This window comes from Argiope bruennichi, chromosome 11 (genome assembly GCF_947563725.1).
Source record: "Argiope bruennichi chromosome 11, qqArgBrue1.1, whole genome shotgun sequence".
Lineage (NCBI taxonomy): Eukaryota > Metazoa > Arthropoda > Arachnida > Araneae > Araneidae > Argiope > Argiope bruennichi.
In genome coordinates, this window is record NC_079161.1 from 20,304,722 (window position 1) to 20,319,574 (window position 14,853).

The 14,853-nt window shown below is 28.0% G+C and overlaps 1 protein-coding gene across 1 annotated transcript in view; it reads right to left on the bottom strand.

Moving 5' to 3' along the window:
* Nucleotides 1-211: 211 nt before the first annotated feature.
* LOC129957375 (peptidyl-prolyl cis-trans isomerase G-like) overlaps nt 212-14,853 on the bottom strand; it is a 35,221-nt gene continuing 20,579 nt past the window's right edge. Inside the window, exons 13-18 of the mRNA XM_056069666.1 lie at nt 12,045-12,116; nt 8,895-8,978; nt 6,172-6,579; nt 4,755-5,415; nt 2,739-2,782; nt 212-939 (exon numbers count right to left, since the gene is read on the bottom strand). Coding sequence (XP_055925641.1) covers nt 402-939; nt 2,739-2,782; nt 4,755-5,415; nt 6,172-6,579; nt 8,895-8,978; nt 12,045-12,116 — 1,807 coding nt within the window. The 3' untranslated portion in view covers nt 212-401. The remainder of the gene's footprint in view (nt 940-2,738; nt 2,783-4,754; nt 5,416-6,171; nt 6,580-8,894; nt 8,979-12,044; nt 12,117-14,853) is intronic.

The following is a 14,853-nucleotide window of genomic DNA, read 5'->3' on the forward strand; positions in this document are numbered from 1 at the left end:
TTTTTTATTTGCATAATGAAAAGTATTCAAATAAAGTTAAAAATGTATTTTAAATTGTGGTTTAAAGGTTGGGGGGAAAAAATCATATTTACAGCTGAGAAGTGCTCTATTGTGTCCTAAAACCAAATAATTGTATAATTAAATTGATTTTATCATCTCAATTATTATTCTCATTTAAATCAAATATATTTCAATAAACACAATTTCCATCTTATGAACAATAATTAATTCATAATCATTTTATGATAACTACAAATACCATACATATTACCATAGATTGTTTATCACTCGAACAGCTTTCATTATTCTATTCTTTTTGTCCCATAAAGATGATTCACATTAGAGTGTATGCAATGTCTCTTTTTATTTTAAAATAAAAATTCGAAATAAATCTTAAAAGTTCAGTCTGAGCTCTTTGACTTTGAGCTACTACTCGAAGATGAACGTTTACCCCGTTTCCTCTTCCTCCGATCCCTTCTGGAACTGGAAGAAGAGCTGCTTCGGGAACTACTACTACTGGATTTCCTACCACGTCTGCGTCTTGCTGGAGAACGAGATCGAGATCTTCTTCCACCCAGCCTGGCCCTCACACCCTGGGGACTTTTTCCATATCGTCTTTTATATGTCCTCCTGTCAGGGCTGCGGTTTCTGAGATCAGAATACCGAGGAGGACGAGGAGCTCTCCTCGGTGACCGACTTCTTCTTCGTTCAACAGATCTGGACCGCCTTCCAGAGTATGGCCTTCTAGAAGGATTTGAGCGAGAAGGAGATTTTGATTTTGAACGTCTTCGTCGTCTTCTGTCAGGAGAAGGGGATGATCTCCTTTTCGTAGATGATCTTGATCTGTCCCTTCTTTTCGATGAAGACTGCTTGGAGATCGGACTTCTGCTTCTGGAACGATCCTTTCTTTTGGTCTCTTCAGAATCTGACTTGCTCTCTCTTCAAGTAAAGGAAAACATTTATTTTTCAATAATCAATAACATATCATGGCGTTATGCAAAGCTAACATTTTATGGACTATTAAATTTCACACACATAAAGCAATATATTTTGACATTTTAAATGTTTGAAATGTGATATACAGAAATTATATTTTATACACTAAATTAGCTCTTATAACAAAACACAAAATAATTAAGTAATTTATTGCTTTTCAGAGTGTAACAGCTAAATTTGTCAATTTTATTCAACCACTACCAATTATAATATAAATTTCTATTTTGAAGAAGCCTTGGCATTTTCTTACTTTTTTAACTATTTAAAAAATGCAGGTAAAATGTATTAAAATATAATAAAAAAGATACAAAAAAGACTATTTATTGCATTATGGAAATACAATACTAGATTCCTTTTTGAAAGTAAAATAACTAGAAATACACCAAAGAAATTTTTGCAATATTATGTATAGAAACAAAGTGTAACTATTAAATTGCATGTCTTTTGGCTCTTATAATGGCCTCTAAGCATCATGGTACCTATTTTACATATTTTTGGTGGTATCCAAAGATATGTAACCCCATTCTTCTTGCAACACTTGTTTTAAATGGGTTTTGTTTCTAATTTTGTGTTTTTGAACCACTTTTTCGAGTATGGCCCACAAATATTCAATGGCATTGATGTCGGGGTACTGTGGTGGTGTGTTTAACTGCTATTTAAAATGAAAAAGACACCATATTTTGACATTATGTGCATTCTGTTTGGGGTCGTTGCCCTGCTGGAAAATGGAATATCCATCTAAAACCAAATTTTTAACACTTTCCCTTAGATTGCTGCGACCATATGGTTCATCCAACTTGTTGCCGAAACTTTTCAAATCATAGGCAGTAGTGTAAGTGCTGAAACTGTGCTAAATGCCATTAGACAAGCTGGATATAAAAGTCCATTGTTAGAGAGAAACTGTTCATCAGCTTGCAAATTCAGAAAATGCATTTGAAGTGCAAAAACTCATCAATTGAAGACCAATAACCTTTGGAAGAAAGCTATATTTAGTAATGAAAGAAAGCTCAACACTTTTGGCAGTGACAACCATCATACTGTATGGACACGTTCTTTTTATGTGAGATATTACAAGAATTGGTGTATTCTCATTTTTTTGAAGTAAAATTCTGCGTATGTTTATTTAAAATGCTTCTGAAACTTTTTAATTTAGAAGTTTTTGGTTGATTTTTCTTTTACTCTAAATTTTATTTTACTGATATTTAAAACACTATTAACATGAAGAAAAATGCCAAAATTTGCATTGTTTAAAGTTAGAAATTAAGTTATACTGTCAATACTAAAAATTACAAAGTACATCCAGTTTTTAAAGCTGACAGGAAATAAAGAAAAATACATTGTAAGATGAATAGAATGGCACAATGCTTCTAAAATAATTTGAATGATCTCTCTTTCAAATATTTTACTGAAGAAACCATCAACACCAGCTTAAAAATTTCATTGAAAATTTTAGTGACACCAATATATTTTTAAAGGTACTGGTATACAAATATAAATAACAATAACTATATAAATGATAAAAAATTCTCAATATCTTCTTTCCATTTGAAATAATATTTATAAATGTAGACAAATTTGTGTGTATTATATGTACAACAGTATTCTTGAGATTATCATTCTTAAATTTGTTCCTACAAATATAAGTAAAAAGCATTTTCAAAATAAATCTAAAACATTAGAAAAAAACATTTCAGAAAAATTCTAATTATTAAATCAAGATTAATGACAGAAAGATAACTAACCTGGTAGGTCTCACAGGAGGTGCATCTTCACTTTGAGAAGCTCTCTAAAATAGAGTATAATTATTGTAATAAGTACAATAAAAACTACTGGATTAAATCCATTAAACAAAGTACTAATTTAACACATTTTTTTATGCAGCAAAACATGTTTGTCTGAAATATATAACATCTTTTTTCATAGTAATAAAACCAGGAAAATAGTAAAATTGAATAAAGAAAAAAAAATTAATTGTAATAGAAACGAAAAACATTTTAAAAAGTCATTACTAATCAATGATTGATGAGTATGTACTCTTCACTTATACCATTATTACTAACATAAAATCACTTAACGTATCAAGACAAATCTTCCGCTACTCTAATAATCTTGAATTTAAAAAAAACAGAGTATTTTTTAATACCCAATGCAGTTTAATTACCCTTTCATTAATAATTATAAAATTTTAACTTCTAGGGGTGAAATATTAATTTTTTTTTAAATATTAAATACCCATGACCTATTCAACATTTTTTAAGAAACATTCTTTTTGAAATAATTTCTGCTAATTTGTATATCTATTTAAATTCATACTGCTTGGATAAACAATTTAAAAACTAAGTGGCAATAGTTGCATGTTTAATTTAAGTTGCATCTTGGGATAATCCAAGTTTACAGTAAGAGCAAAGTTATTAGCAGCATTAGTACACGTAATCCATTGAACAGATGTGGATAATGACATGTAAACCATCCTCTTCACAAAATGCAACTGATAATTCAAATGCAAAAGATTTAATATGCACCATGTACAGGTCAGAATATTTGATGCAAATGAGTTTGAAACTCAGGATGCTCTAAACACAAGGATAGGATTCTCCAGTCAGATCATCTATCCGATTTGTTTATGGAACAAATATGACAATTGCAAGATATGCAAAGAATACACTGTAAGACCTCCCTGTTTCTCCACTGCACAATCACTAATTTATTTAGTTTTGATGTAATATTTTAAACCCACCAAAAATCAAACAGTTAATTTAAGAATTTTCAAATAAAACTTTTCTAAATACTATCGCTTTTAACTAGATACCATTTTCTGCTGGAATGCCATGAGTTGTAACAATGCATATCTGCTTCAGTTATATGATTTACAAAATGAAGACAGTGCTGTCAAAATTAGAATTCTAGTGATGATTACTATTTGTTACCATTGCAGGGAATTTTTTCAAAAGTTTAAAATTTGACAACACATAAAACGTGAATTGAAACAATGATAAATAAAAAAAATACTACATTGAGTTCTTTTTTTAAATTAAAATATAAAAATAACATCATACATGTATATTTATTTTAACTTCATACTTTCATGGTTTTTTTCTTCTGTTCAACTTTATTTACAGTTGCATAAAATTTCATTAAAAAAAGTCAAGATTGTAGGAAAAACAAATAAAAAAAACTAATTTCAATGCTAAACTTTTTATCATTAAAAATTAATAATTGTTTAGGTACAACTGTTTAAAATTTACAATAAATAAAAAATTTAATTATTATTTTGTAATGTTAATAATTAATTTATTTCGAATTCTCCCAGTGAGAATTCTTAAATTCTAAAGGCAATATAATAGAAGTTGCACTAATTGGAATCATCAATTTACAGGCATCTAATAAAAATGCATATTATGTTCAGTCCTTATCTTCAATCCTTATTGATAGTAATAAATAATTTTGCAAATTTGTAAATATTTTATATTTTTATTATATTTCTGTGCAAATATTTTAGATTTTTAAATGACTGTTTGTTCATCGACTAACAAATCCCGAATTAACAACTGGTGTCAGACGTGAGATTTGATTGGTTGATGGTCATTATCATAACAACTGATAGGCATCTAAAAAAAATGCACTTAATGCTCATTCATTATCCTCAATCCTTATTGGTTGTAATAAATAGTTTGCTAATTCACTTCAGAAACTTTTCACTGGCATTCATAGATATGAAATAGTATAGATATGATATAGATATGAAAGGTCTTTCTTACTTCAGCAGGACTGCTATTTCCAAATCTTTTGGGACTACTCATCTCTGGAACTGTATCATCATCATCATCATTTTCCTCGCTCCTATTCGGTCGTGTTTCCTCAGGTAAAGGTATCACATCTGGTAGCCTGGAATCAAAGACTGTTTGCTGCACATCCCAGCGTCTCTTCTCATGTTCTGTCTCTCTATCTTCAGAAACTGTATCACCTTTGTTCACAGTTGTGGAATCTTTATTTGATTGTGGAGGTTCAGACTCCATGGAAACATCATTTGAGTTAGAATCGTCACATATACCTGGGATGACAATTTTACGATGTAAAGTAGAGGTATCTGTGGCATCTGAAGAAGGAGCAGTTTCCTCTTTTGTTGGTGAACGGATTTCTGGGATTTCAGGAATTGTATCTTCAGTTTCGGACAAAAAAGGTATTATGACCTCCTTTTTCTGTCCTTCTCTAATGGACTCTTGAATTTTTGATTCAGGCGACGAATCCTTTTGATACAAATCATTATCCTGTACCTCAGAGTTTTTCTCAGAATGAATTCGTGAAATTTTCTGTGGTGACTCCTCCTTTTTGCTATCTCTTCTCCTTCTTGCAGCCTCGTCTTTTATCAATCCCTCTTCATCACTCGATTCTGACACCCTAATCTTTTCATTAGTATACCTGTCAAATAAATCAGGGTAAATTCAGAATTATGTAACAAGATTAATGATATTTCAAAATGTAAATTAACGACTAAAAATTTTATCAGATGAAAAAATTTTAGAAATTGTTTTTTGGCAGTTTAAATATTAATATCTAATAAAAATGTCTATCTTAAGCTTCAAAAATATAGCATCGTACTACATTATTCAATTAAGGATAGACAGTGGTATAAATAGATTGAATTACTGCTACTTTTTGACCTACTATACTCGATTTACTGCAACTATAATCAATGACCTAGAGAAAAACAACGAATTTTAGCCCATCCACTAATAAATTTAGCTAACATTGCAACTGATAGGTGATGCTGTAGGCAATTTGCAACAGATGCAGTCAATTTGCTGCAAGCAATTTGTAACAAATGTACTTATCATATGTTCAAATTATTATGTAAGAGGATATATATATTATTTAAAAATTCTAATCCTAATCTGTACTTGAAAACAAGATTTATTAATATAATGATAGCAAGATACACATAAAAAATTTGATACTTTTGTACTTATATTAGCAACCAAAATAAAAGCCTTGATAATAAAAAAGTTAATTTTTTTTCCATAAATTTTACTTGATAAAAAATTGCTGATGGTGATGAAACTGGTATTAATGTAAAAGCATTAATAAAAAAGCCAAAGTAATACAATATACAATTCAAGTTAGCTTTAAAAAGTTATGTATTCATTCTAAAAAAACTACAACTAAGACAATGCTAACTTGAAAAGATCACTGGTGAGAGACTTGAAATGTTTCTTTCTATCTCTGACTTCTTCACTTGATGTTTTAGAGACATCTTCTTTATTTGAATTGAATTTGCTTGAATTAGCAGATGCTTTATCATATCTAAGCGTCTCCTGAGCCTCAGTCATGCCTTTAGAATTTCCAGAAAATCTCTCAGTCTCTTTGCGACTCCCATGGGCATCAGACTTTCGGTCTGCATTGCGACCAGATCTGGAATCGTGTTCTCCAAAACGGTCACCTTCCCTTCGGTCATTTCTCCTGTAGTTATGGCGATCAGTATCTCTCTGGAAATTTGATGCTACAACTACTGTACTTCTAAGCGGTGAACCACTATTTACCCAGTTGCTAGAACTTTTATTGTTTGGAGGCGGAGATGTATCTGGACTGTAAAAAAAAAAAATTATTATTTCAATGAAAGTATAATTTTGAGCATCAATTCATTAGCTTAGAACATTTCCAATTTTCATATATCAACAATCACACCTTCCTAGCTGCAGTAAGAAATTTAATATACATAGGATCCCCATAGGATCAAATTATATATACATAGGATCCCCAAAAATACATACATATTTTTTAATAGCTATTACTCCTACAGAAATAATAATAGAAATTCATAACTAAAATTAATATATTAACTACCACTGAAATGATTGCATTTCAATCAGCTTGAGTTATGAATGAATTTTACCTCTAATAGTCTTCAAAGGTCAAACAGCAGTTTTATTACTCAAATTTTGAAGCATAAACTGAGATTATCTATTGATATCTGTAGTATATGCCAAAGTATTGAGTAATGTGCTTTAGGATATTTGCATATCCATTAACAAGGACAATAACCTACATTTTGAATAAGATTCTTTACGTGTCATTTAAACTTGATTATGAAATTTCAATATATTTCATTAATTCTTCATGCATTATTATTCTAATAAATTCTATTCTAATAAAAATGTCAATCAAGAAGATACCAACTATTCTCATTTGGTTGTCAAGGCTTTGATAGTAATGAAATACTGTAAAAAAGAATGCAAACTTCTGTCACTAGCTATTTAAATTAAAAAGTCATTCAGATATAGAGGAATATTTAACTAGATTTTAAGTACATAATTTTTCTTACAGCTGAAAAAATTGTAATTTTTTTTATTAAAAAAATCTTTATTGCATTTCATATATTTCTGAAGCTAAGCAAATCTGTGTATAAGCCAAAAGAGTGTTTTTTTCTTCAAAAATTTACCTAAAATTTAAAATTTGTACAAAAATTAAAATAAAGTCAGTTTTGTGACATTAAAAAATGCTATGAGAGCAAAAATACTGCTAAGCAGGTGAAATGAATGGTATAATTTCAAATTAAGGTGCTGTAAAGTAGAACACCAAAATGTCAGCTAGTATAAACTATGGTAAGCTTATTTGAATTTAGTAAATTTTTCCATTCATTTGTTATCTTGCACATGATGCGTTATATTTGTATTAAACCTTATTTTTCTTTTGGGTTTTTTTATTCTTTTGGTTTAAATGACGGGAAAAAAAAAAAAAAAAAAAAAAAGGAATTCTTATTTTGCCATTTCAAACTACAAGTTGTTGTATTAGCAGAAAATTTTAACAGAATGGCTGTCAGTAAATGAAAAGTATCTATGTCTTCGAATTCTCAGTAATTGGAAAATGAAACAACACATTGTCAAAGAAAGAATAATTCATTTCAACATCACTTTTTTCTTCAAGAATGAATTTCTAAATCCATGCATTCATTTTAATTTGAAGCCCTTGCTTGCTATTTTCATCAGTTTCCAACATAACCAAACAAATGTAAGGTTTGTCTATCAAATAAAATGTCTTCATGGTAATGAACAATGTGCGATTTTGATTAAGGAGAATATAAAATAATTATAATAAAAAAGAAACTATAAACATATATTTTACAAATGATGCAGAGAATATCAAATAAACAATACATTACAATATAAACATGTTTCATAACATTTCTTAGAAAATGGAATTCGCATGAATCGTCATGAAATCTGCAGATGAGAAACAAAATATTATACTGTATTTAATTTTTTTTTTCAGAATTGTTTACAGCATACACTATTAATTAAAATTAGCAAAAAATGTCTGAAAAATTTAACAAGTATGGAGGTAGTAGGGAAGATACTACTGAATGTAGTCTTTTAGATATCAATTGTATGCATACAAATGCAGCCCAAATCTGATTGCAACCTTTGACTTGTAAAAAATAAACTTCTAACATTGGAATTAGCTTTTTAACCTATTTCCAAATAATTTATCACATATACAAAGCATATCTAGAAGATGTCAGTTTATTAATTGTTAATTTTTTCAACAAATAACATTAGCAGAATATTATTCAAAGATTATAACTCAATACTGAATAATATAACTCATTACAAGTAATATTGTAAAAGATTACTTGGAAAAATGTGGTATAGGTATTTCATTTGGATTCTTGGGTGTGAAATCTTTAAATAAAAAAGTTATGATTTTAGAAATCATACAATAAGAATAAATGTTTTGAAGATAGTAATCATTTTTTTAAAAATAAATTGTACATTCAAATTCATAAAATTTCATAAACCTTATAAGTATTTTTCAGGTGATTGTAGTTAAAAATGTGAAAATCATCAGAAATAATAATGTAAGTTCGTCAAATGAATTCAAGGAATATTTGTTACAAGTCTTACCTCCAATCTCTGCGTCTGCGATTCTGCCGCATGATGTTTCGGGCATCCTTCTGGCCTAACTGTTCATTAGATTTCAAGGGTACTCTGAAATAAAATTACAAACAAAAAATGTAATGAAATATTTATTAATGTCTACCAATAACAAAACAAAAAGAATACACATATATGTATGAGTGCTGGTGCTCTACAAGGCAAACCACTGAACTGAGATATAAAATTTGGTATAAATATATTTTGGAATGTAGGAATGCCATCTCAGATTAATTATAATAACCACAACAGAGGTAAGGCTTTTGTAAAATACTACAAGTCAATAATCAATCAAAATTTAAAACTTCAAGCAGACTATCAAGATCAAGTTATGCTTGGTTTAGTTATATTAACGTCCCGTTTGAAGCAACACTTGGGCTATTTTGGGACGGACCTCGTCATTTTGAACCGCGGTCAGATGACGAGGACGACACCTGAGCTAGATCAAGTTATGCAAACAATGTTTTATTCAAATTACTTGCATGTAATAATTTTGAAGAATGAGATGATTCTTTAAGGCAGTAAATGATAAATAAAGAGGAATTCAAATTAGCATAAAGTGACATACCGGAGGGGGGTTATGATTAGTCTAGATTCAAACAAGATGGGGGGGGGGGGGGACAGAATTTAAAAAAAGTTAAAACTGCAGTATTTTCTTACAAAGAAAATAACAAAATAGAATGATTTTGGTAGATGATACCTATGATTAATATTTCACAATAAAAATAAATTGTTATAACAGCATTTTTAGAATATTCACATTTTGTACACTGAAATAGGATTATAACATCTAAGAAAAGTTTTCAAGACAAATGTGTAAGTATTGACATTCATATAGCACAAGATGGGAAGGTGAAATGGGGAGACATTAAATATCAACTTGGTTTTCAATTAACTTCCTTTTTCTTTCTTTTCATCTAGCCTACCACTCTACCATTTCTATAAAGTGTTCTGGGATAAAGCATTCTATAAATCAACAATTTATACCGTACTTCTTCGCTAAAAAGTAACATTTTCTTAGATTCTTATGAACATCAAACAACAAATTATTACTTACTAGTTCTTGAAATATTTTAACATATCTGCTTTTTAAAGCATAACAAGGACCATGAAAGGATATTATATTAAGTCTGATTTTGAAATTAATTGAGAAACATACTAAAACAGGAGAACCAAAGAATGAATTTAAAGTAAAATATGTATAACACGATTTGAAGAAATTTAATAATTTTATTTTTTCATAATTTCAAGAACATAACCCAGTCCCAGTTTTCAAATATTATAAGAATACTTTTTCAAAGCCAAGTTGCATATTGGAAAACAGAAACAGAGAATAATCAAGAAAATATTCTGAGCTTATAAGGTTTTAGAAAAGAAATTATCAACATAATATTTGGGTTCTGTGGGTAAAATCTGTAACTCAGAAGTTAAAGTTACAGTGAAGGCGGAGTGTGAATGACCAGGAAATTATTTTTAAAAATGTAAATTAATTAGAATTCATTATATACATATGTAATGGTGTCTCTTAATCCAATTAAAATCTTAATTAATTTTCAGATTTTTTTTTATCTTCATCCAGATTCCAGATCTATCAAATCTGGAATCTTATCTTGTTTCCTTAACTAATCCCACATTTTATTTGATTATTTATTAAATGGGCTCTAAAAAACTAAAGACTAGCCAACTTCTTACATTCTGAGCTAAGGAATAAAAATCTTTAACATTTATGCATTCCTTTCAAAGAAACTTAAGATTCACTTTCAAAGAAAATCCTTAGAAAATCTCTTAGTAAAATCACTAGGAGAAAAACTACTATCACTTTCCTCTTGCATTGAAATATAGACAGTTTCAATATCATTGCCTCTCCCCAAGTACAAATTATTTTCTCCCATGGAAAAATAAATTGTAATTTATTCTAAAATTGTCTTCTTTATCAGGCATGGACCTGCAAAATTGTTATATATTTGTAAACATTGTTTTTAGATGAGAATCTGGGTGAAGTGAAGAATAGTGTGCCCCCGAGTTTATAGCCGATATGGCAACCCATCGGAATGCTCTTCTAGCAAACCTAATGCTGTTTTGTTTACTACTTTTTGCAATGGTTGAGTTGTTCATGAACTACAACTATATTATGAAAAATGTTAAATTAAAAATATTAAAAAAATATCGATTAAAGATTTTAATTTTGTTCTTTATTATAATTAAAAGTTCTTAAATAAATAAAGTTAAGCTTATAATTAAAAGCTTTCTTTCTTTCTTTTTTTAATGTGAATACGAACAGAAAATATTTATTCTTTTGCAATTTTTAATAGTCAGTATGAGCTTTAAAAAAATCATCTGAATTCTTAAATTACGAAATCATCTGCATTCTCACTTTAAAAGACAGCTGGAATGGAATTCTTCGCAGTTCTCGTAATTCTTTTGGTAGTTGGTTCCCTTCATAATTTCTTATGTTGGCAATTGTGCAAGAATGGATGTCAGTAAATGGAATCGAAAACAGTATTTTGAATCTGCAGAATGGATGAAGGGTGAGTGGAATATATTTTTTTATGAGTTGATGAAGTTGGGAAAAGGATGTTTGCTTGAAAATTTGTATGGAGAATGTTTCGATTGCTTCTTTCTTTTCTTTTGGATATGTACGGTTTCCTGTTATCCACACAGTTCTTATATTCAATGTGCTAACGAAGCCACTAGGTTCCCACTCCTGCTGATAGTAAAGCTGTAGGATGTTTTTTTTTTTTTTAAAATTCTGCCCTGGGGGAAAAAAAGCAATACTTATCAGTAAAAAGTCCTAATTATATGGCGGGAAATGGTAACCGTAACTGTTTCACAGAAGTATTTGTTTATTTTGTCCACCATCTTTATTGCCGACTTGGAATTGTTGGTGCAGCAAGGGGCACACAAAAATTCACTTTTACCGAGAATCTTCTCCTTGCAAATGTAATAAGTCTGATATTAATCCCTGTCATCAAATTATGTAGTCACGTTCAAAGTTCATAAAAAGTATAGCCTTCTTAGGTTGGGACATCTTTTAAATATCAATTTGTAGCTATGTAAAATTTCAGATTTATTGCTATTTAGCAATTAACATTGATATTTAACTATTAAACTTAAACTTACCCAAGCCTACTGCTTAACAGGTTTGACTTAGGAACAGAATCTTCTTCTTCTTCTTCGTCTTCTGGCAATGGGCTGAAAGCAAAAAATTCATGAACACTCATTGCCAAAGAAAGAGACTCATAGCTAAAAAATATTTTCTTGTTAAGAAATTACGATATTAAAATTTATTTTATAAAATTATGTTTCTTTTTATTCAATTTTTAATATTTTTCACAAATGTTTTTTTGAAAAAGGATTCTTAAAACACATTTATTAAAATTAAGAATCATATTTTAAGTATCTTAATTTAAAAAAATAAATCAGTTATTGAAAAATATTAATAAATTTCACTATGCACTCCTAACCAAAGTAATTATAAAAAAAATGCCTAACTCTGTTATGCATTAAATCATAATTTACTGAGGTTTTTTAGTATAAAGAAATAATCAGAAGAATTTGAATAAAATACGTTTGACTTTTGGCACTTTGTTTTAGATAAAAGTTTTTTTTTTTTAAAGTCAAACTTAAAAAATAATAATTTTTTTAAAGCATTAATTGAACTTATTAGGTGAAAATAGCATATATTAAATCTTTTTTTTTTTTTTCATAACAATAAACTAACATGTATGTTATGTTCAAACTGATTAATGGAATATTATAAATGCTAACAAATTAATCATCTTGATCATGACATATACATGAGATAGCACTTTTATAAATATTCATTACAATAATAATAACAGTAATCAAGAGTCATACTGATTTTTTTATATGCTAAAATTTTTCTTTTCAATATATCTATATACAGTAATTCATTTTTAATTATAACAAAAAAAAAAAAAAAGCTATCTGCATAAAACGCAAAATTAAGAACTTTGCAGCAAATATATACATATAGATAGATAGAGAGAAAGAGAGGGAGAGAGAATTCAGAAAATCAGGTTTAAAGATATTAATGCAAGTATTTTAAACTATAAAATAGTTGTTGTGACACAAACAATACAATAAAAAGAAACCTATTTTATTAGTTAACAAGTTTAAAAATTATTTTGTTGAAATAATTATCATACTGAGTGGCAACAGATAGCACATCAATAAAAAAACTTTGATCTAACACTTTGAAATTTTTACAAAATTTAATAAAAGAATTCATCAATCATTTTATGATTAACAATTAAAAAGTATCATTTTTAATTATTTAATGAAGATATTAAGGTGCTAAATTCATGATGCTTTTCTGTAAATGTAGTATGAACCTTTTCTTGGTTCTGTAACTTCAAAAAAAAAAAAAAAAAAATTGTGTATATTTTGAAGATGGCTACTAATATATTTCAAAGTTCTTCATTTTGAAAACAATATAGAATGAAAATCAATTGCATTTTCAAACTTCAACAAATATTTATGCCATACATCTATGGATAAGCACATTTATTAAATTTATCTATGCAAAACACAATTTTGCAGAATTTCATTAATGATGCAAAAAGTGTGTTCATTTTTTTAATAACAAAAATTTTAGGAAATAATTTATATGGTTACTCTGTATTTAAAAAAAATGTTTAAAAATTTTAAGGTGTACGTACACAATGGATTTTTTAAAAATTTTAACATTAAAAATCCAGTTTTTTTACAGTAGGTCATTAATATATGTTTAAACTCATTTCAGTGAGAAAAAACCATATTAAATTATTAATTAATTAAATAATATTTAATGAGCTAATTGGCATATTTTTTGAAACATGATATCTTAAATTCTAATTTATACAGACACGTAATTCTAGTTGGAAATGATGCCTAATATTAGTCTTCATGTTATCTGCCTCAACAATCAAGTTATAAAAATATATAGTTTTTTTTTTTTTTTTTTTTTAATTTTTTCATCAACGATGAATAGAAAAAGTGAGATTTTTTCTGTCATTTTAACTTTTAAACAGCTATTAAAAATTTATTTCTATAAATATAACTTTGATTGAGGCAAAAAACATCCGCTATTTAATACAGATTATTTTGATATATAAATAATTGTATTTGGTTAATTTCTTGTTGAGTTATGATTGTTTGAATGAAGCAACATAGTAGAAAAATATCATTCTTCATAAAATGAGTTTAAAAAAAACCGTAACTAGAGTTTTGAATGAAAGCACCTCAAGAAAAATAATTATAACTCGAGAAATATTTTGAATATTGACAACATCTTGGTATCGTTTGAAATATTATTAAGCAATTAAAAAAAATATTCAATATTTTGAACGATTTTCGAAGTTTCAAGTGTGTACATACACCTTAATGCATTTTTCAAAATGAAGATAAAGGAATAAGTTCTGAGACTTCCTGAGCTTATATTTTTCTTTTCTGCCAATGTCTAGCACTTTCAAGACATCTTGACATAAATAACAGCTTTTATTCAACTATACAATCATTATATTAATACTCGAGACAATCATCTCAACAATGTTAGACCAAAGAAACCACAAACAAAAGATCTCAGAAATATGTAAAATTTTATCAAGTTGTTCATCTGTTCAATAAATTTTATTTAATACATCTATCAAAAGACAAACACACTCTAATTCAGAAACTTCATATGTAATTTTGCTCAGTGAAAGTAAAAAAGTTCATAACCTATTCATAAAAATAAAAAATTGATATTCATTCTAATTCCTTTCAGATTATAGTCACAGCTGTTAATCTGACTTCTTATCTTCAATCATATAAAGGAATAATTAAAGAAATAGAAGTATTTGTTAAAAAAAATTATTACTATTAAACACCAAATTATTTCATCCATGGATTTAAAAAGCTGCTAAAGAATAATCTTGTGAAAATTTAT